The sequence below is a fragment of the Typopeltis vanoorti genome, chromosome 12 (genome assembly GCF_054136105.1).
Source record: "Typopeltis vanoorti isolate ZY-2024b chromosome 12, IOZ_Tvanoo_1.0, whole genome shotgun sequence".
In the NCBI taxonomy this organism is placed as follows: Eukaryota; Metazoa; Arthropoda; class Arachnida; order Uropygi; family Thelyphonidae; genus Typopeltis; species Typopeltis vanoorti.
In genome coordinates, this window is record NC_143560.1 from 90,979,044 (window position 1) to 91,001,581 (window position 22,538).

A 22,538-nucleotide genomic window follows, 5' to 3' on the forward strand; every position below is an offset into this window, starting at 1 on the left:
TTAGTTTGCAATTTCCAACATTATATGACAGTATGTCTCTTAGTAAAACAATATTGAAAATAATAGTATATCTTTGAAGATATATAGATATTAGCTAGTCATAAAAAATAAAATGTCTGATGTATTTTTATTCCTCAAAGTTCTTTAACTTTAAATATTAACCAATATTAATAAATACTAAAAGGAAAAATGAGGGGATTAGTATGATAATAAAGTAACAAATATGTCAGCTTTAGGGACACAATTTAAATTCTGTTGAGAGCGAGGGGGGGGGGACTAACTAAGTAAAGGTTAAGACATGATGTGATGAAGTTAAGGCAGCTATAACAATAAATCAATAAATGCAAAGAATGTTTTGAAGTAAAAAGAAAATAATGATAATAAGACTGACTTTTAGAAATATAACTGAGTCATAATTATGTTCCACCAGTTTCATGTCTTAAATGCTTACATGTTCACCTCTAGCAGTAACCATGCAAAAATTAGTCTGTTTGCTAAGGAGTTCAACAATAATTCCCACAAGAAACATGACTGATTAACTGGCTTAAATTTCAAACAGTTATCATTTCTATCATTTTAAGGATTAAGCTGTTAGATGTTTATCTATTTCCATCAAAAGTGGATCTGATAAAGATCCCGTTCTATGCACAATGTGTAGCTGCAAGGATGAAGTAGCATTTATCCTTCTTTTGGTAAAATTTGGGTTTGAATTCCATCAAAGACCTTCATAATGTCTATTCAGCTGAAGGGAAGTTAGCTAGTCTCATACAGAGGTACCAGGAAGGGTTCCCTCCTGCAAAACAAATTGAACCCAGAACTCTCACAGTTAACAAACATATTATCTTACTAATAATTACTGCAAAAATCCCTGACTTGGTATTTAATCCATAAATTTCACATAACTTTAAAAACAATTATGTTAATTACACCACCAAGGGTTGTAAACCTGTAGCACATTAGTACCAATGGGTAGACTAATGATAAGATAATCAAAAATCCTATTCTGGAGAGTATAAACTCTACTAGTATACAGGCTATAAAGAAATTTGGACTCTTATAGTGCAGTGATATTTATACTCATAGCATGTTAGTTGGAGAGCAAAGATATGCTTAAACCAACATTATTAAAAGGTGGCATATTATTAATACAATAAATAAATAAATAAATATATATATATATATATTATATTAGTGCTATACTAAACGGATTTTTTTTGTTTTTTTATTGACATAAACTTTTATTTATTACAAAATTTGTTTAATTGCATTAAAAAGTCCACTATTATCTCATGAGATATAAATTATGTTATTTTGTAAGGTCAATACAAGGTCTGGTCAATTCCATTAACAGGGCTTGAAAAGTGTGCTTGTCTGCTTGTTCGTGATGACTGAGAATTTTTAGCAGATAAGTAAAAAAAAAAAAAAAAAAAAAAAAAAAAAAAAAAAAAAAATCAGAAGAGGCGTTTTAGTTTCATTGTAGCTTTATTACATCTATTGAGGAATATAAGCAATTGCAATGTCTTTTCTTGATTATCACTATTTTACCATAAGAGAATAAGACCAATGAGAGGATAGGATATACACACAACATCATTTCATCTTTAGAGCGCACACTGTGTATATACCAAGAGATAACCATCACTAAAAAACACATGTACTAACCAGAGTAATGACTATTTAATTCGTAAATATTTCAATAAGTATCTTGGGACATCGTCAGTAAATTAAATAGTCATTACTGTGGTTAGTACCTGTGTTTTTTGGTGATGAATTCACTACAGGTTTCATTATTTAAAAACAAGAGATAACCAGTTAATGATGCACAGTGACCTAAAACAGACAGCAGTAATTAGCTTATTTTTTACAAAGTGATGCAATATGCAGAATTTGATCATTAATAGTGAATATTAAAACATGCAAAGTTGAGAAAGAAGTATTTATTTTCCCCAAAATATTTCACTGTATTGATTCCTAAATGTTATTTGATTGGTTTTTGAGTTGCTGCCATGTCATACATCACCACTGGTCCTCTCCATCTGACAATGTTTTGGAGATCAGAATTCTGAGATGCGCTAATATAGTTATGTGTTGACCTAAGGGTCTTATTTTATTGAGATTTTGTTTTTATAATACAGACTGATTTCAATATTTGCTTATAATGGCAGAGAAGACAATGTTTGCTTCTTTCCCATAAAAGTGATTCAAGACATAAGTTAGAAGTGAAAAACATTTTTATTAATAATATCCTTGCTAAAAATGATATTATTAATAAAAAAATAGTAATAGATGGTCTTGTATCACTTATAAATTGCATAACATTTTCTTCACAAAGTGATAAACACACTAAAACATAAGTAGTTAGCACATTTCTTTCAACACTGGTAGTTATACAGGATAAAAATGAAGAATCCTTAAGAAATGACTAAGAAAAATAGATGAACAGAAAACTGCAACCAGATTTTTATCTTGAGAAAGATGGTCAAGAAATCATAGGAGAATAATAAGAATCTCTAAGTTTTGTTCATCTCGAAAAAGCACATAATAAGGTCCAGGAGAAAAACTGTTGAATGCACTGAATGTGTTTGGTGAAAACTGGTCCGTTATACATCAACACAATAGCTTATATATAAGTTGCACAGCAACAGTTAAAGTTCAAGAAAGTACAAGAAGATGGCTTGATGTTAAATCGAGTGTAAGGCAGTTGTATGCTACCTCTACTGTTATTTAGGACAGTGTACATGACTACAGCAGGTACATAAGGTAAAAAATAACAATCTAAAAAAGTAAATAAATAACATCTTATGTACAAACAAACAAACAAATTTTAACAAACTGAAAATGGAAAAATGTATAAAAGACATTTATGATCAGATACTACTATACAAATTAATTCTTAGTAAAAAGTTAAAACACCATGCATAAGATCTGAGTATATGTATATATATAGTTTAGTGAGATTAGTATAAGTTGCATTAGTTTCTTGATTAAAATGGTAGTACTTCACAAGAAAATGACATATAGTAAGGTTACAACTGCATTTGCACACTGGTGGGTCATCTGCCCTTAGTAGATAGCAATGTGTAAGATTATTGTGACTTATGCAGAACCTAGCCAAATCAACCCCCCCCCCCCTTCTGTTCCTATGTAGACTGGACTGCCAATGCTTAATTTCAGGATTGATCTCACATACTTTATGTGTAGTACTGCTCCTTTCTGGCCGACTACCAATAACAGATTAATTTATCAGCTGCATATGCAGTTTCAATTCCCTCAACTGATGGAATAGCTGTAGAACATGATAAGAGTACTGGATGTGTTGAAAACAAGAACATATGGTATATAGAGAAGTCAGTGAGCCTGTAGTATTTAGATTTTTGGTAGCATTTTACCACATTATTGTGGGTGAAGAAGGCAAGGGGACCTCTTCACTACAAATCCCAAGTAGCACATGGAAGAATGCCTACAAATGATAAGCAAACTATCAACTATGGGGCTGTGACCTCAATAAGTGTCGTGCCTGGCAGGAGAGATGACAAGGACTCTCAGGTCGTCAGCATACAAAATCTGTATCAACATAGACACATGGAATGTACGCATCCTACTACAAGCAGAAAGGCTGAGAAAAAAATAAAATAAATATAGGAAGTGAAACCAGATGGAAAGATAAAGGAGAGTTTCAAAGCGATGAATATACAGAATAATTCATACAGGCAGTAAAGATGGATAGGTGGGCTAGCATTTTTAATGGATAAACAGGCAACCAAAAACACTGATGGAAGTAGAGGTAATCAGAACAGTGCATGATGGCAAGATTATCAGTCAAACCAGTAGATCTGTTAATAATACAAGTATATATGACAACATCAGGACACAGTGAAGATGAAGTGGAAGAAATCTACAAGCAAATTGAAGGACTATTGAGGAAAGGCAAAAGCAAAAGAAAATGTAGTGATAATGGGAGACTGGAATGCCTCAGTTGGAGAAGAAGAAACCCCTGACATCAGTGAAAAGTTTGGCCTTGGAACAAGAAACAAAAGAGGACAAAGACTAATACACTTCTGTAAGAAAACCTTATGATCACTAGCACCTGGTTTGAAGCCCCCAAGGAGAAGATATACTTGGAAGAGTCCAGGGGAACAAAAAAAGATTTGAAATCAACTACATCATTGTAAAACAGCAATACCAGAACCAAGTTAAGAAAACAGGAGAAGATATAGGACCTGACCACAACCTAGTAATGATGAAAAGCCAACTAAAATGGAAAATCCCCCCAAAAAAAGCCTAAAGCTAGAAAGACATGGAATGTAGAAATTTTAAAAGAAAAAAAGAAACAAAACAAAGATTCAGAGATTGCACCGACATACAGATAAATAAGTTTAAACAAGAAAAAGAACTGGAAACTCCAGTTACTGACACACTCTGGAAAGATATCAAAACCATAAATAAATTTAACAGCAGAAAAATACAAAGGAATATAACCACAAAAACCGAAAAAGCCATGGATCACTACTGAAATAAATAAGTAAAATGGAAGAAAGATGAAAATGGAAAAGTATTAACACAACAAAAGGACAAAAGCTCAAAAATGAAGTGGACAGAGAAACTAAAGAAACCTGTTGGAGTCAACAATGCAAGGAAATAGAGAAACTATACAGAAGAACTATAAAGATTTAACCTACAGGAAGATAAAGAATATTACACACAAACACAGAAATATAACCATTTTTGTGCTAAATGACAAACAGGTAAACTTTCCAACTCTTATTTATCCCAGACCCTGAGATAAATAAGAAAAGATGGCAAGAATATGTATAAGAACTGTATAAGGAAACAAAACCACTGCTGCAATTGCCAGAAAGGAAAAACAAACTTATAAATTACACACAAACACAGAAATATAACAACTTTTGCACTAAATGACAAACAGGTAAACTTTCCAACTCAGCTAACCTAATAACAGATCCTGAGATAAATAAGAAAAGATGGCAAGAATATGTATAAGAACTGTATAAGGAAACAAAACCACTGTTGCAATTGCCAGAAAGGAAAAACAAACTTATAAATTACACACAAACACAGAAATATAACAACTTTTGCACTAAATGACAAACAGGTAAACTTTCCAACTCAGCTAACCTAATAACAGACCCTGAGATAAATAAGAAAAGATGGCAAGAATATGTATAAGAACTGTATAAGGAAACAAAACCACTGTTGCAATTGCCAGAAAGGAAAAACAAACTTACAAATAATACAATGCAAATTACTTGTGATGCGTTCGAAAATGCGCTCACAACTACTGCAAGGACTAAGGCAACAGTCATAGATAGAATACCCATCGAACTAATTAAGGAAGCAAGTGAACAGGTAAAAGACAAAGTATACCAACTGATTGCTGATATTTTTGAAAAAGGAATATGATGGAAGACTTTTTACATTCTCTGATGGTACCCATCCCTAAAAAGACTAAATCAATAGAATGTACCAACTACAGGAGAATAAGCTTAGTAAGTCATATATGTCAAAATACTCCTAAAAATAATAAAAGATCGACTGGAATCAAAATCTGAAATCTATCTTGAAGAAAACCAATTTGGCTTCAGAAAAGAACAAGGAATCTGCGAAGCAATTCTGGCCTTGGCATCTTGGTGAACACATGATAGAACAAGGACAACACCTATATATGCTTTATAGACTACAAAAAAGGCATTTAACATGGTCTCATGGCATAAACTCTTCCCGTTATTGAGGGAGAGAGAGGAGTAGAAGAACAAATTATAAAGTTGATCTGGCAACTGTATAAACATCAAACTGCAGTAGTGTCTCTGCAAGACGGTTGGTCAGAACCAGCTAAAATTGAGAAAGGTGTAAGACAAGGATGCCTACTCTCCCCAATCCATTTTAGTACTGTTGAAAAAAATGATGAGGGAAGCTTTAAATAAGGAATACGGAATTGTGATAAATGGCAAAAGAGTAAATGTTATTAAATTTGCAGATGACCAAGCAATAATAGCAGCTTGATCTAAGGGACTGGAGAAAATGCTGAAAAGAATAAATAACAAGACATCTGAATATGACATGAGAATAAACTTCATAAAAATAAAGGCAATGATAATAGGAAAAAAAAACCTCATGCTGCGAACATCAGAATAGAAGATAAACCCATTAAACAAGTAACTTCCTTTCAATATTTGGGGAAAATGATCACAGAAGATGAATATCTAAGAAAAAGACTAGTAAAAACCTTTGTCTTGACTAGTTTGGCCAGTTGCATTATATGCACTGGAAACCTGTACACTCCTTAAAAAAGATCAGAAATACCTAGAGTCCTTTGAGATGTGGTGCTGGAGATGAATAATGAAAGTGAGTTGGAAAGAAAAGAAAAGCAATGACAAAGTTATCAAAAAGGTTGGCATAGAAAGAAGTATATTGGAGACTGTAAAAAAGCAGTGACTCAAATGGATAAGACACCTACTAAGGCATAACTATTTCTTCAAAACAGTAATAGAAGGGAAAATCCTGGGTAAAAGAAAGGGATGGACCAAGAATGAACTTCATCAAACAATTATGTGAAAATTGGGAAACAAGAAGATGGAGAAATGAAGAGAATTGCCGAAGAAAGGAACAAATAGCAGGAACGGGTGTGCTACAGCCAACCAGTCCATAGACTGAAAGACCACACAACGATGATGAAAAAAATCTAAAGGAAGTTTTTAACGAAATGTGTCTACTGGCCACATTTTGTATCAACTGATCTTCATTATCGCATGGTTCAAACTGTTTTCATTAAATAGTCCCAACCATGTGGTAGTAACTAACTCTCTGCTAACTTTTGGAATTATTTATATCTTAATTATAATGGTCCTCACTGACTGTTTCACTACCCACCTGAACCTATACATGTTTAATCATGTTTGTGTTGCAAGCTGTCTATGTGACAAGCAGCCCATCCATGGCTAAAATAATAAATATAGAATCAGATTTTCTTCTCAACAGAAATAGTTACATTAAAAAATATTTTTTCATTATTGAAAATTTAAATTTCATAATATTTGTATCTGCTGTATCTTGGAATTGTATAACTAAAAGTGTATTTAAAAATTCAAAAAAGTTTCACGTTCGTAATTTATTATAATAAAAATGTTAAATAATATTTTTATAATTCTTGTTTGAATGAAATATTATTATTACTTCTCCAAATTGTATTGGAATGATGGGGTATGCAGTGTTACTAAACGTTTACAAGGGTATGCGGGTACTAAAAGTTTGGGAAACATTGGTGTTGAGGATAGGGTACAGATAATGTTCACTGCTCCCCTGCACTTTTCTCTTAATTGATAAATGTATGCAAGGAATAAGCCCCCCCCCCATATGAGTCATAGGAAAAGGAACATGGCTTCTTTCGCTACTGGATTAATCCCGATCCTAAATCGGCGTGAAGATTGAGATTTGGGAAAGTTTAAATAGACGTTTTTTTTTTTTTTTTTTTCCTGCTGAGAACCTGAACCTGTTACTTTAGTCAACGAGAACAAGAAGATTAACTGACATGTTGCACTTGTGTTTCACTTACCCTCATGTTCAAGAATGACAACAAATTATAAAAGCATTGTACCTTTTAGCAGTATTGCTGGAATGATGTAATTCCTATGGAGATTTGGCTAGGAAGAACTTTAATAGCAAGAGGGGGTACCATCTCCAGGATGTGTCATAAGCTTTTCTAGGTCAAGAAAAACTGAAACTGGGTGACCATATTTCAGGAATGCATGTCTGAGAAGTTTCTAAATAGAACAAGTGATCCAAAGATGACTGATGCCTGCAAAAGCCATGCTGTGGCTTTCATAGACATTGATTACTGAAGGTCACTGTTTTCTAGAAAGACAGCATAGAAGCTGGGCGTTGACCATTTGCTACTTTTGGATATTTTCCTGAATTTGAAAAAGGTAATAACAACTGCTTCTACCATTAAGGCAGGAGATATTTGATCATCTTATAATGAATATCATATGGCATGAAAGAGCGCTCTTCTCAGTTCCATCTTACGGAAGGAAATGGCCAATTATACAGCTTTAGCCCATCAAAAGAGAAGGTAAGGTTCCTTTTATTATTCTTAAATATCTAAAATTCAGGAGGATATGATTCTGTTATTGATGTTCTTGCACATTTATTATCATTATTATTACAAGAGCCCTCCAGGAAGTCATGGACCCATTGAGGCCACATATCACTCTCACCACATCATACTTGCTCTTGAATTCATTCATACTATCTGCTCAGAACCTCCGAAGCAAGCCATTCCAGTAATGCACTCCTCTATGAGAGAAAAATCTTGCTTTCACCCATTTCTTGATGCCATTCATTCTCAACTTTCATGGATGTCCTTTGGTCCTCCCTAACCCTCCATAAAATTAAAAATTCCATTTACTGATAAAATATACAACCATTTCAGAAGTTTGTAGGTCTCTATCATATCACCTGTCTCTCTTTCTCCCATTTGCTAGCATCTGCATCCACAGATTTTCAATCTCTCCTCATAATCTACATTCCACAATCCTGATATCATCTTTAACAATCTCCTTTTCACCCTCTCTCCAGTATATTTCCATCACTTCAGAAACCAGATCTGTGCACAATAGTCCAGATGAGGTCATATTAAAGCCCTGTAAAGAGGCAAAATGACTTTCTTATTTTTACATGTTTGTTCCAGCACTGCAATTATCCTCTACACTATACTGGCAATTTTTGATATGTGGCCTATGAATTTCAACTTCCTATCTACTACAAGATTGCTAGCCTAGTCAGTTTCTTCTAACATAATCCTACCAATATAATATTCCAATGATTATCTCATTATATCAAGGTGCATAACTTTACATTAACAATGAACTGACAGCAATTTTTGCCAACAATTCCAGCATGTCAGTTGCATTATGATTATCTATTTGCATGTCTCCAGTTAAATCCTTCTCAATTTTATTAATGTAAAGATTGAATAACAATGGACAAAGGACTGATCCCGGAGGTACATCACTGGTTGTCTTAAATCTTGTAGATTCAAATAGCCCATCATCCCTTTTTTATATCTGTCAGTCAGCCATCCACTAATCCAAACTAGTACTCAATAATCCAATCCCATATCCTCAAACCTATGTAACAGACTTATGCTGAAGTCTGTCAAAAGCTTTAACAAAGTCCAAAAGTATCATGGTGGTGTATCCATTCTCTTTATCTACCTGTCACATTATTAAAAATGTGAGCAAGTTACTCAAACATGACCTTCCCTTAGTAAACCTATGCTGTTTTCTCCAAAAGCATGTGTAACTGCTTTGGGTTCAGCAGCTACATATAATTCTAGGACAGATAAATAGCATAACTGCTCTTTTTTTTTGGGGGGGGGGGGATTTTATCCCATATCAGTGATTATCTCATTATATCAAGGTGCATAACTTTACATTTCCTGACAATGAACTGACAGCAATTTTTGCCCACAATTCCTGCATGTCAGTTGCATTCCATCCTATTTTACGTTGGCTGTATATAACATACCGATCCAAGATTGCATTTAATTATAAGGTCTAATGCAGGGGTTCCCAACCTTTTTGTTTCCTAGAGCACATTCTAAAATACCGATAGGGCAACGGGCACCATCTATTTTTTCAAGCAAATTTTTTGAATTCGTTTGTTAAATGAATACATACAAAGTTTACATTATAATCAAATGTTTTATCACTTAAAAGTTTACATTATATGAAAATTTAAATATATATATATGTAAGTTAGTGTGATCTTTGGCATAGCATTTCATTGGCCAGTGCTTCATAATTAGAAGAATATCATGATATTCCAGTTCTTAAACTGGAATGAACAACTTCAAATGCGCGTCTACTTTACATTGTATGCGTTTATTACTCGTCATGCGTCATTAATGCATGTGTCATATAGCATGCCATGAATTGTTGTGTGATTATTTCCAACTATACAGCACACGGTTGAACAGTGGCAGGCTCACACAAATTGGTTGATGGGCGCCATGGTGCCTGTGGGCATATGGTTGGGAACCCCTGGTCTAATGTATTGTGCTTTAGCTGAAATACATTTAAAAGCTATGAGATTTTATGCAGTATGGTAGCTCTGATATATATTCCATGCTCTGTCTAGATCCCCCCCCCACCCCCCCCCCGCTTGGCATGCTATGGTTTCAGACAAATTGTAAATCACAATGATGGTTTTGGAATTGCAGTTGTTGTTGCTTGCACAATGTTAAATACATCACTGATAGATGTTTGGCTGACTATCTCAGCATTAAATTCTGCAAATTGTGAAAAGGTATTCCAGTCAACCTGATCATTTCACTTGGGCATCTGTAAAGATACAACACGGTTCCTATGAGGATATACTGGAAAGCATTGGTGAGTGATATATTCCCAGTGCTTTTTCTGGTATATATATAATCTTAGAGGAAGACTATTTTTTGTGGGACGTTGAGTGGAACATCCAACAAAAAAAGTGGAAGAATGGCAGACTATAAGATTTATTGCAGAATATGAGCAGGAAGGCATATGAAAGAACATATTGCATCTATTATTATTATTGAGGAGGAGAGAGAGAGAGAGGTCATTATCATCAAGCATATGCTCAGCAATTTGGCCTCTATCATTTGTGTACCCCCAAGGAGTATTGTGTCCATTAAAGTCACTCATAAGAAGTATAGAAGTGGTGGTTGTGATTATCGAGGTCAGTTTTAGTAAACTCACACATGGCACAGATGTGTCATAGGTCTTGCAACCTTTTGTGCATGGCATCAAACTTGCAGGGAACACGGCATTATACCTATGGGTTTTGTTTGGGACTTTGTTATAGGTGTTTGCTATAGTGACAGATAACTATAATAAAAAGTAGTACAGTTCCAATGGAAGTTGTGGATGCCACCAAAGAGAACTAAAGAAAGAATTAGAGGCTAAGGGCATTTCCTTTGTTAGGCTTATATTTGTCATTTGATTTTGGAAAGTACCTTTGGATAATCAGTAATCATCTCCTCATCAAGAAAAATGTTTAATAGCCTCTTCAATATGTCTAGTCAGTTGCTATATCTAACTTTAAATTCAGTGGATACAGAGGTATCCAGATTTTCAACAGAAATATATGGAGGTTTTCCTTTATGTGGTACTCTTGCCATTATTTTCTGACTAATGAGCTCATGTTTAGGAGGATCATTTTAGGAGCTGTTTTGGGAATGATGCTGTAATAATTTGCATGATTTGTCTCTCTTTTGATATTTTCTTAATTGCCACCTTTACAGCATAACATTTCATGCCTAGTATTGTGGTGGCAAGCTTCCTCCTTGTATCCTGATGTTTTGTATCTCTATGTCATTCTTCTACTTTTGGCATTATCAGAAAGACTGGAGTCTTCCTTACTGTTGATGCAACTAGATTTTTTTTTTTTTTTGCTGAGCATGATTTATTATCAAGCTCTTTACTGCCACACTGGACATAGATGGCTAAGCCATGACAGGCAGTTTGGGTATGTTTGTTATTTGACATTTAAATGGATTAGGAATTCCGAGTCTAACAGGACATTTTGAGATCTCAATTTTACAAATGTTGCAAGTTTAGGTTATGTCAAACGTAAGGATGATAGTTCTGGTCATAACCAGATCATCATATCTCCTTATCTGGAACATCCAGGAGAACTCATTTCAGTGTCATCACTCCTTTAGAATAACTGAGTGTTTTAAGGGAAATGGCAGTAATTGGTATTTCCCCATATGGATGATGCTGACAGAATGTTTCCATTTCCACCAGAATATTATCAAACTGTAGGTTTTTTAAACTATTTTGTGAGATTCTGCCATCCTTTTCATCTGTTGTATGGATAATAAGAAATTAGCACATTTACATGCACATCAGACTTTTTCTGTTTCTTATCTGAGCTATCAAATGATGTTTCTAAGGTTTTTGTACTTGTATGGGGTCTTGATGGTTCCTGAAAAATTTGAGAATGAAGGATTCATGCTCATATTGATTTTTGGTTTAGTGCTGGAGAACATATACACTGATTGGTGGATATAGGCATCCATGTATGGATGGGGATCTCTACACTAAACCAAAAATTTGAGCAAGAAGTGAAAAATGCCAGGGCAATCAACAAGCAAGTCTGCTAGCTGAAGCAGAAGTCAAAGAAGTGCATATCAACTACCAGGATCATCCTTTCCAGGTGACCATGTGTTGGATCCCAGTGATGTTGGGCTAGAGAACAGGAAAGCAAAAAAGATTCATGAGAAGCAGAGTGTAGAATATGAGAAGAAAGGGACAAAAAGTAGAAAGATTGATAAGCGTTAGCAGCATCAATGAGGACTCCCCTCCACCACAAACAGGGGTCCCACATAGGAGAAGAATCCTTAATTATAACAGATGTAAATTTCTTTTATTGCTACTTTAGAATTCTCTACATTTTCCTAACTCCTCCTCTGTGCTTGTGCATATGCTTATGTGTCTTGAGGCATAATTGCTGGTTAAGCTCATTTTTTGTTGTAATGGAATTAAGACTGCACAAACAGATGGAAGACAGTAGCGGTTCTCCCCTTGCACCTCCTTTTCTAGCTAAGTTTTCCATAGAACATTTTGAGAAACTTCCTCATCACCATTCTTAAACTTTTCTTGGCTATGATACATTGATGATGTATTATTTATTTAGCCGCCCATCTCAGACACATTCCTCTGCCACCTCAACAGCTAGCACCCTAGAATCAAATTTACAATAGACAAAAATTAAATAACAATAGCCTGGCCTTTCTGGACACTTTTTGAAATAAGTAATGCAAGTTTGTGTCGAGTTTTGTATTAAACTTAGTAAAACTGCTTTTGGAGGTAATGGAAAGGTCACAGTCTTTGGAGAAGTGTTTTAGGTTCAAGACAAATTTCTATATAGAACATTTAGAGAACAAAACCTCAACACAGATACATTCAAACCTTCAGTCTAACTGCATTTAAACAGCCATCACCATAAAACAGACTTCACAAGAGAAAAGAATCAAGTAACGTGCTTACCCTTTCTAGACACATTAATCACAGATCTTTCAGATGCATTTTATTTTTAATTTATAAAAGGCTAACACACATAAATACTCGCACAAACATTCATCTCAACAATATAGTAATCTTAAATTTAAACCTAACCCATAGAGCCAAAGGACATTTGTTCTGATGACACAGCTCTTACCCAGAAATCAGCTATCTTTATTGCAAATTTTTAGTCAATAGTTACAACCCCTTATAAAACAGATAAAAAATATTACATGCTCTCCAATTCCCCTCCCTTCCCCACAAACACATCCCAAAGCAGGACTAGATATAGAGTAAATCTGAAATGATAGCTAAAGTACTAAATAAATATAACCTCCACATCACATATCAAACTAGCAACTGTCATCTGCTCACTGAAGAAATCCCACTTTTTATCGCATCTAGAAGTGTATGAAATGCTCCCACCACTTGTACTTGAAACTTTGCATACTATGGACAGACAGGAAGAGCTGTTCTATGTCCTCAGAGAACACAATAAATGCATTTTCTACCATTATCATGCCAATGCAGGACAGACAGACAGACCACATTTTGGATGTCCCTTCACATAAGATCAGATGAAAACAAAGAGAAAAATCCTACAGCTAGCTTTTGTATGGAACAGAAGTGATCACAAGTGAGACTATTTCTGGAGTTAGTAGTAGCAAAAACATTCTCCTAACCTCAACAGTATGGCTGCATTAATTTACTGATATTTTGGGAGCAAGTCAATTTTAAGACCCATTACAAGTAAACAACAGTGAACTCCTTTTTATTAACATTAGTGAACTAGCATGAACTAGAAATTTCATTATTTTGTCCATTACAATCTGAATTGCTTTCAACACTAACTGTTAGTGCCTGTATATGTTGTAACAAGTTATTTTGTGTTCTGAAGATGCTGGTTTAAAATGCAAGAAAATATTAGCTACTTCACTCCCAAATATTACCCTAAAAGAATAACTCAAATATTTATAGCCATACATATTTTCTATTCTTCTGTTTCTTTTTATTTCTACTTCTCATATATGTCTTTCTTGATTGGCAATCTCTTCATTTAGGAGTATATTCACAAATTTTTTTGTATACATGGATTGCTACTGGTCAGTCTGGTAATATGAACACAAAAGACTGCCTAATTCTATTATAGTAATATTCCTAAAAAACCAAACCAAAAAAAAGTAAATGGAAGGCAAAGCAGAGTCAAAGAGCATAACCTTTTTGACGATACCCAAATTTCCAGACAGTTTGAGATCTCTCTTCTTGGAATTACCCTCACATCAAATCTCTCCTGGCATAAACATATCACAACCATTGCATCCTCAGCTTCTAAAAAACTAGGATTTCTCTTTCGCTCAAGATGTTACTTGACCCCTGAACAGCTATTAACATTATATAAATCACAAAACTGCCCATCTATTGAATATTGCTCTCACATATGGGGTGGGACCCCTAAAAGCTCTCTCAAAATGCTTGACTCAATACAGAGGAGAGCAATTAGACTTACTAATGGCCCATATCTTACCAACTCTCTCCCCCCACTTTCGCAGACGTTTTGCTTCTGCAGCATGTATATTTTATAAATATTTCCATAGGAAATGCTCATCTGAAATAACATCAATAATTCCTCCACTCAGTACTAAGCTCATTGGAACACGTGCAGCTGCTGCTCAACATCCCTTCACAGTACACCTAGAAACAAAAAGAACAAGTTTCTTTTCCTCCTCCTTCATCCCTACAACTGCTGAACTATGGAACAGTCTCCCCTGCTGTGTTTTCCAAGGAATAGAATTTATAGTCATTTAAATCAAATATAAACAAGTTCCTCCTTTCCCAACCCACTACCCATATATGGTAATAATGTACTATAGGTTGATCAACCAACCTCCTGTGTATGGGCACAACATAAAAAAAAATAATAAAAAAATAACAAGTCACTTGGATAGTTACTATATACCTACCAAAAAAAAAAAAAAGAAAAAGATAATGGCTATTACACCAAGTAAAGTGTAAAAAGTCATTATCAGAAACTTACACATACCAGATACATCTTAATAGCAAAATATGTGCACATTAAGATATTATTGATGATGAATACCAACACCATGATTCTCCTTAGAGATAATTATAAATAATAAAGCAAATTTTGTAAAAAATAAATGGCCAAGATGCTGGAGATTCTTTTTCAAGATCATGTGCCTAACAATGTAAAGAATGGTTTATATAATCTATAAAAAAAAAAAAAAAAAAAAAAAAAAAAAAAAGGCCAACCAGGCTGACAATCAATTTAACCCTGGTTGGTTGACATACCTGGTCTCTAACCACAGGCTGCAGGTGGCTTGCTGGCTGGAGAACAGTTATGTTAACCACTCCCACTTAAAAACAATCATAAACATCTCATGTCTGTGGTGGAGTTTGAACCTTGTTCAAATACTGCCACTGAGCATAGACGTTTGTGATTGTTTTTAGGTGGAAGATAAATTTCACACTGGTGTGAGACCTCTGCCATATTTAACTGAGGTTGAAGTGGCTTGAAAAAAATTACGTTTCACCTCTAGAGAAGAGTTTCTGGTCAATGTAAAAAATAAATATAATAATGCTAAAAACATAAATAAAATTAAACAATACAGAAAATCCTTAGCCTTCCCATGGTACTAATGTACTATAGGTTTATAACCTTCTGTGGGTGCAAGTGACATAAATTGAATAGAGCAATGATAACCATGAAAAATGGAAAAGCCTCTGGTCCTGATAACATTACATTCAAAAAAGCATTAAAAATTTTTAAATTCTTGAATCAATATTTTGCACATAACCCCACAGACTGAATTCTAGGTTGAATATTAGATTCTTCTTCAGACAAAAATCGAGGACCTCAAGTTCTGGGGATGATTAATAAAAATAAATTAAATAAATTTTTAATAAAAACACAAAGATAACTAATGAGCTGGAAGGAAATATGTCCAAGAAGAAATACTCCAATATACCAATGAGCAGTGTATGAGTTCACTCATTCATCCCTGATGGCATAATTCTAAGGAAAGAAAAAGCACTTACTTTTCATAACAGCCTGAAAAGTATCTAGACATCTCACCTTATCAACAGACACAAAAATTAGACTATATCAAGTTACCTGTCATGTTATTTTCTTCTGTGAAGTATAGCTTAGCAGCTTTAATACAACATTCTTCAGAATTCCTGGATACATCAAAAGACCACAAGACAAATGAAGCTATTCTAGAGAAGGGCAGACAGAAACCACAACGGTACCCCAATTAAGATAGCTCAGTGATCTGTTCATACTAGTCGATCATTTTAAGACCTTAGTATAGTCATATGTAGGGCAAAGAAAAAAAAAGAGGAAGAACTAGAAAACAATTCTGACAAAACAACATTGAAAAATTGTCAATTCTAAAACTAATGAAATGTTTCTAAAGTTGCACAGTTTTATACGCGATTATCGAATCTTAAATTTTATATCCAATACTAAAAAAAAAAAAATAAACAGCAGCATAATTTAAAATTTTCACCACTTCTACTGAATCTGAAATATTTCATTAATCATAACGAAAAATTCTATACCTCTTGGTGCAAATATAAAATATAGTACTTATATATATAATCTTTAAATAACGCAAAAAAAAAAAAAAAAAAAACCCGACAACAAATACTGTTAAATAGATGTGTATCATTTCTCTTTGTATCTCTTACTGTTATAATATTCTAATGATATGCCATAACTTGTTTTCATTAATGGTTTAATACAAATAATGTGTAGGATTTAAACCTAAGAGTTTTATTTAATATCAAAAGAATTCTTGCCTAGAAAAGAAAACATGAAACTGAACCACTATCTGCATATCATGACTTTCAATGCAACTTAACAAAAAAAGTTAATGTTAAATACTGGCAACAAAGTTTGAATGAATTATAAAAATAGTTCTATAATGACTGCAAATATAAACAATTGTGATAACGAGTAAGGATGATAGTGCTTGAGTTTCATTTCTTATTTCCATTTGGAATAATGTCCAAGCTGCAATTTTATACAACTGAATTGTGAAATTTGATCAATTATTAACAATGTTCAAAACATGCTCAATATTACACTGCTTCCAATAAAGTCAAAATCCCAAAACTACCTTTATTAGCTCCCTTCTTGTATTTATTAACCACTTTCTTGGGTAGTTCAATTTTTGAATCTTTCCTGCCATCACAAAACTTTGATCGTCCTTTTGCTTCCTCACCTTTTCGAGATTCATTTGACCCTGTTCTACGCCCGGTTGACTTGCTGTCGATGTATTCATTATACCTAACTGCTTCTCTGCTATTTGGCCGTGTCCCTTTGCTCTCTGTTGGTTCTTCACGATTCTTGGCTCTGGACTTATTAACCAGTTCACTTAGGGACATTTCTTCTTCACTAGAGCACTCTGAGCCAGCTACATTCTGCGAAACTGTCATGAAACACAACTCTGATTCACTCAGTGGACTAAAAAACATTAAAGAAATTAAGATAACTATCAGAAGTGTCTGAAATTCTGAAGTATTTTTCCACAGTGAAGTTTAATTAACATGAAGAATAGACTTGCCCATTAAAGTTCAGGTATTTTAAATTATTAGTTATGAAAACAAATGTCTTGAGGTAATAATTTCAGTTCTAAGGTAGAAGGAAATGAGAAATGACATGTATAAAAGCACATATCATAGAAAAGTCAGATAATATTTCTTTTAAAAGTCTAGAACTGCATACATTTTCAACTTCTCACACTGCTATTATCCTTCACTAAGTAGTACTGTGAGTGAAAAAAGTAGCTGGAACTACATAGACATATTAAAAAAAAAAATTCTTCTTTTTTTAAACTAAAAAGAAAGTTTTTCAAAATAAAAGATCCCCAATCAGAGGATTATTTTCTAAACAATATATAAATAACTAATACCATAATTAAGTACTCACATAAAAAAGTAATAAATTAAACAAATAAAAGCTAGAATTAAGAACAAACATAATGCCGAAAAGATTTTATATAATTTTGTAAATTAAAGGCATTAAATTCTGCAGAACTACTAATTATACTACAGTCACTATTTCTGATGTATTGAAAATTTCCTGTATTTTTTTCCTTTCAAAACTAGTAATTACTAATAATCAAAACAATTAAAAAAAGCTAGAATTTTCTATAGTATCTAATACCCAATATTTTATAGCAGGTGTGCATAACAGACATTCGGTAATTATTTCTCTCTCCCTAGCTGAACAGATTGAGAGGTAGGGGCCAGACTAAGAGAGATACCCTGGTCCTCTAGGTTGGGGGTTTTGCATAAGACTGGTTACCTTACCAAGTAAAAAAAATTTCTATAACTCAGACATGGAACTGGAAAATTCATTGGACTGAAAAAACAACCTAGAGAGAAATGGAAAGATATCTGCTATCAAAAGAGGTGTATAGATATAAACCAAAGGGAAAGAGAGAGAGACAGGAAGACCAGCAACAAGCTGGAACAGGCAAATGCCTAAACCCTTGAAGAGAAGAGGAAGCTTTCTGAAGAGGCAACCTGTGATTTAAAAAAAAAAAAAAAAAAATGCAGTTTATTTAAGCCGAGCAGCAGCATAATTCCACTTTCTCTGAAAGTTGTATGGTAAAATAAATTATTTAAATAGCGTTGTAAAATGCATGATGTCTATTTCAAAGCAAAGTTCACTTATTTATATATATCTGGAAATGACAACCAGTGGTATATAAAAAAAAAAAGGGTGAAACACTGAAATAAAGTATGATCAATTCCAAAATAAAATATGCACCTAGAGCAAAACTGCATAATGACAAATTGCAATGAGTTGCACAATGATAGTGACACTGCCATAAAAAGGAATTTCCCTCAAACTAATTTCAACCAAAAAGACACAATACAACCAATCACAACATACAAACCATGCCAGAATCTCCTCAATAAAAACTTATTTTCACATCCACTTTACTAATAACTGTGGCATTAACACCAACACTTACAGTAATCCAGACCACACTGTTTGCTCTTGACAGAAAATGAAATATCTACATCCACCTTCAATGTCCAAATTACACACTTCACCATTCCTTTTGGAACCTGTGCTTTTGTGAGATCAGACATCGCATACCAGAGAGTGGCTAAGAATCCCCTGCTTTTGACTTCTTCTGGCTTTAGGTTTCCTTGCTTTATCTAGTAATTTTCACTTGCTGCATTTACCATTCTACAAACGCTGATAACCACTCAGATCTCTTCAAATTCCTTTCTATGGAACTCAACCACTAGAAATCCAGACATCCTGATAGTGAGGTTATCTTCTTGGACAACCTCAACATCCACTATTCCAACAGGTTATTTCCCTTTTCCAACACCACATCTCATCTGGCTCCACCAACCAACCTTGGTCGGTGGACCAAGCCAGATGAGAGGCAGAAATCTTTGCTATATGCAATGACGTAATGCAAATTATACATCTACCTACACAAATTCCTGATAACCCTCTCCACTCTTCCAATACTCTAGATTCCTTTTAAACCAGCTCTCATTCAGACACACTGTAGAAATCATTGCCTTTCCTCTCTATGCAACACAGGCCACAACTTTATATAAGTCTCCTCCCTCACAGAACATCCCTCCTCAAACTACTCCCAATTTTGAAACTACAAAGCTGCCAAAATGGGATGTTCTCCTTTTCTGATCATCCAACCCTAACATCTACTCTGAATGAGTCACAGAAACTATCCTTACTGGCAAGATGGTCTTCATCCCTCATTCTGCTTACTTAACTCTTCATTCACTTTCCAAGCCCTGGTTCATCAACAGTAAGTGTATCAAAGCAACTGAAGAAGAAAAAATTCAGTTTACCACAGGCAGCATGCATCAAGATTCCCAGCTTCATACTCTGCACATACCAAAGCACATAAATGCAAAACAGTCATCAGCAGATCTAAATCTGATTTCATAAAGACCAACAACAGAAAACTTGCCTCTGTCCAAATAGAAGCTGCTATTGCCCTTGCTAAAACCATTGAACGCAACTTTTTCTCACCTGCACCTCCACCTCTCTCTCATTCTCATGGTACCACTGTTATTTCACCCAAAGATAAATCTAACCTCCTAGCTTCACTCTTTTCCTCAAACTCCTGCATAGATGACCAAGGAAAATTGCCTCCTACTATACTAGAATCTGAGCACTGCATGCCTCCTGTAGTTAGAGGCAAAAGGACATACGAAAATTACTAAATAACTTGAACATTACAAAGTTTTCCAGTCCTGATGGCATCTCCAATTTTTTTTCAAACATTATACTCCAGAGTTAATACCTGTCCTGTATCATCTCTATAATCTATTACACATAGATGGAACTTATCCCAATGCATGGATGCAATCACGTATCCAGCCTATTCCAAGAAAAGGAAGATAGAAGTCAACTGCCATCATCACAGTTCTCTTTCTCTCCAAAATAATGGGAAAAGCCATCAATAGCCAACCTTTCCACTACCTTCAATGCCTCTATTCCACTTCTCTAGAGATCCTTTCATTATAGTTTCACTGTAAAGGTTGAATACTAAAGGTGAGAGTATGAATCCTTGTCTTGATCCTTTTTCAAATTGGAATGCAGGGGATGATTATCCACAACACTCTGCAATTGGGTTGCTAGCTCCCTCTCCGGACGTCCACTATGTGTCATGGTGGATGGTTCTTCACATTATGATCACCCATGCAGGAGTACCTCAGGTCTCTGTCCCATCACTTATTGTCTTTCTTGTACATAAACGACCTACTCTTAATTATCATTGAAAAAAATTAAGGTTTCCACAAGCTTAATTGATTCCTGTTCATTTGTGGCTATTATCACTGTGTCATCTGCTATTTTGTAGGTTAGTGATTGTTTGGCCACCATTTTAATGCCTCCATTCCACTCCTCTAGAGATCTTTTCATTATAGTTTCGCTGTAAAGGTTGAATACTAAAGGTGAGAGTATGCATCCTTGTCTTGATCCTTTTTCAAATTGGAATGCAGGGGATGTTGAGTTTTCAATTCTTACTGTTGCTTGATTTCCTTGATATAAGTTCTTTATGAGGGTTACTAGATGGTTTGGTATTCCCGATTCTCACAGGATATTCCATAAAACATCTCATCTCATACAGGCCTTGGAGTAATCTATGAAACACAGATAAAGGCTTAAGTTGAATTCCCTTCCTTTTTTGATTATTTGTCTGATGTTAGGTTATATGATCTCTAGTTCTGCGACCTTTTCTGAATCCTGCTTGTTCTTCTGAGATTTGATGGTTTATGAAATTTTGTAATCTTAATAATGTGTAGTAAAATCTTGCTAGTATGTGAAATAAGGGCAACAGTTCAGTAGTTTTCACATTTGTTGTAATTGCCTTTTTATGTAGATTGGAATAATGGTGGAACTAGCCCAATCATTTGGCCATCTTCCAGTCTTCCAGATTTTGTTGCATAAATCATGAATCCAGTTGAGTGCATTCTCTCCAAGGTTTTTCAGCATTTCAGTCAACACTGAACCAGGACTAGGAGCTTTGTTATTCCTTAGTTTTTTTATTGCTTGTTCTATTTCACTTTTGAGGATCTCCGGTTACATTTCCATGTTTTCTATAGCTCCTTTGTCTTCTTGTTGTATAGCTGGGTCCTTGTAAAGCTTGGTACAATACTCTTTCCATCTTTTGGCTATGTCATTATTGTCATTTAAGATTTTGCCATTTTCCTCTGCAATTATATTAAAATTTTGTTTTGAATTTTTTGGTTATATCTTTAACCTTCCTGAATAAATCTGTAGTTTCACTTGAGTTGGAGTGTCTTTCTATTTCTTTACATTTGTTTTGGTGGAAATAGCTATTTTTATCTTTTTGACAAGATTTCTTAATAGCTTTATTCAGGTTCAGGTAATTTGGGTTTTAATAATAATCTGTTGTTTTGTTTCCTTTTTTCACAATTCAACAAGAAGAATGGTAGCCCATGGCTTACAAAAGAAACCGCATAGGGTTTCTTTTGTAAGCCATGGGCTACCATTCTTCTTTTTTAATGAGATGTTTTTGGCTGCAGATTTTACAATGATTTGTTTCAGGTGTGTCCAGTATGATTCGGCTTTGTTCCCGAGGTGTGTCTTTTGTTTCTTGAGGTTTGATTCAATGTCTGTTGTGAATTCGTTCTCATTTGTGAAAAGTCATATCTTTTGGTGCTGTTATTCTTGTTTGCTTTCAGATGGATCTTTAGATTAAAAATTAATAACTGATGGTCTGATCTGCAGTCTGCACCTGGCAGTTTTGGTATTATTGATTAGTGCCCTTCATTTTCTGTTGATTAAATTCTTACATCGATTCCCAGGTGCTACCCATGTGTATAATCTCCTCTCGTGCTGTTTGTACATAGTGTTAGTGAGTGATAATTCTTATTCTATAAAGAATCCGATAGTTTTCTCCTCGTTCATTTCTAATTCCCAGTACA

General features: G+C 34.4%; 1 protein-coding gene across 4 annotated transcripts in view; it reads right to left on the reverse strand.

Moving 5' to 3' along the window:
• The window catches only part of LOC150100998 (uncharacterized), a 402,791-nt gene that overhangs the window by 125,196 nt on the left and 255,057 nt on the right, over positions 1 to 22,538 (reverse strand). For 2 of the 4 annotated variants that reach the window (XM_090402273.1, XM_090402274.1), the window contains one exon: positions 17,204 to 17,515. The exons of 1 other annotated variant lie outside the window; for it this stretch is intronic. In XM_090402273.1, coding sequence (XP_090258399.1) covers positions 17,204 to 17,515 — 312 coding nt within the window. Of the gene's footprint in view, positions 1 to 17,203; positions 17,551 to 22,538 lie in introns of those variants that run through there. One more of the 4 variants, XM_090402276.1, reaches the window with a different exon arrangement.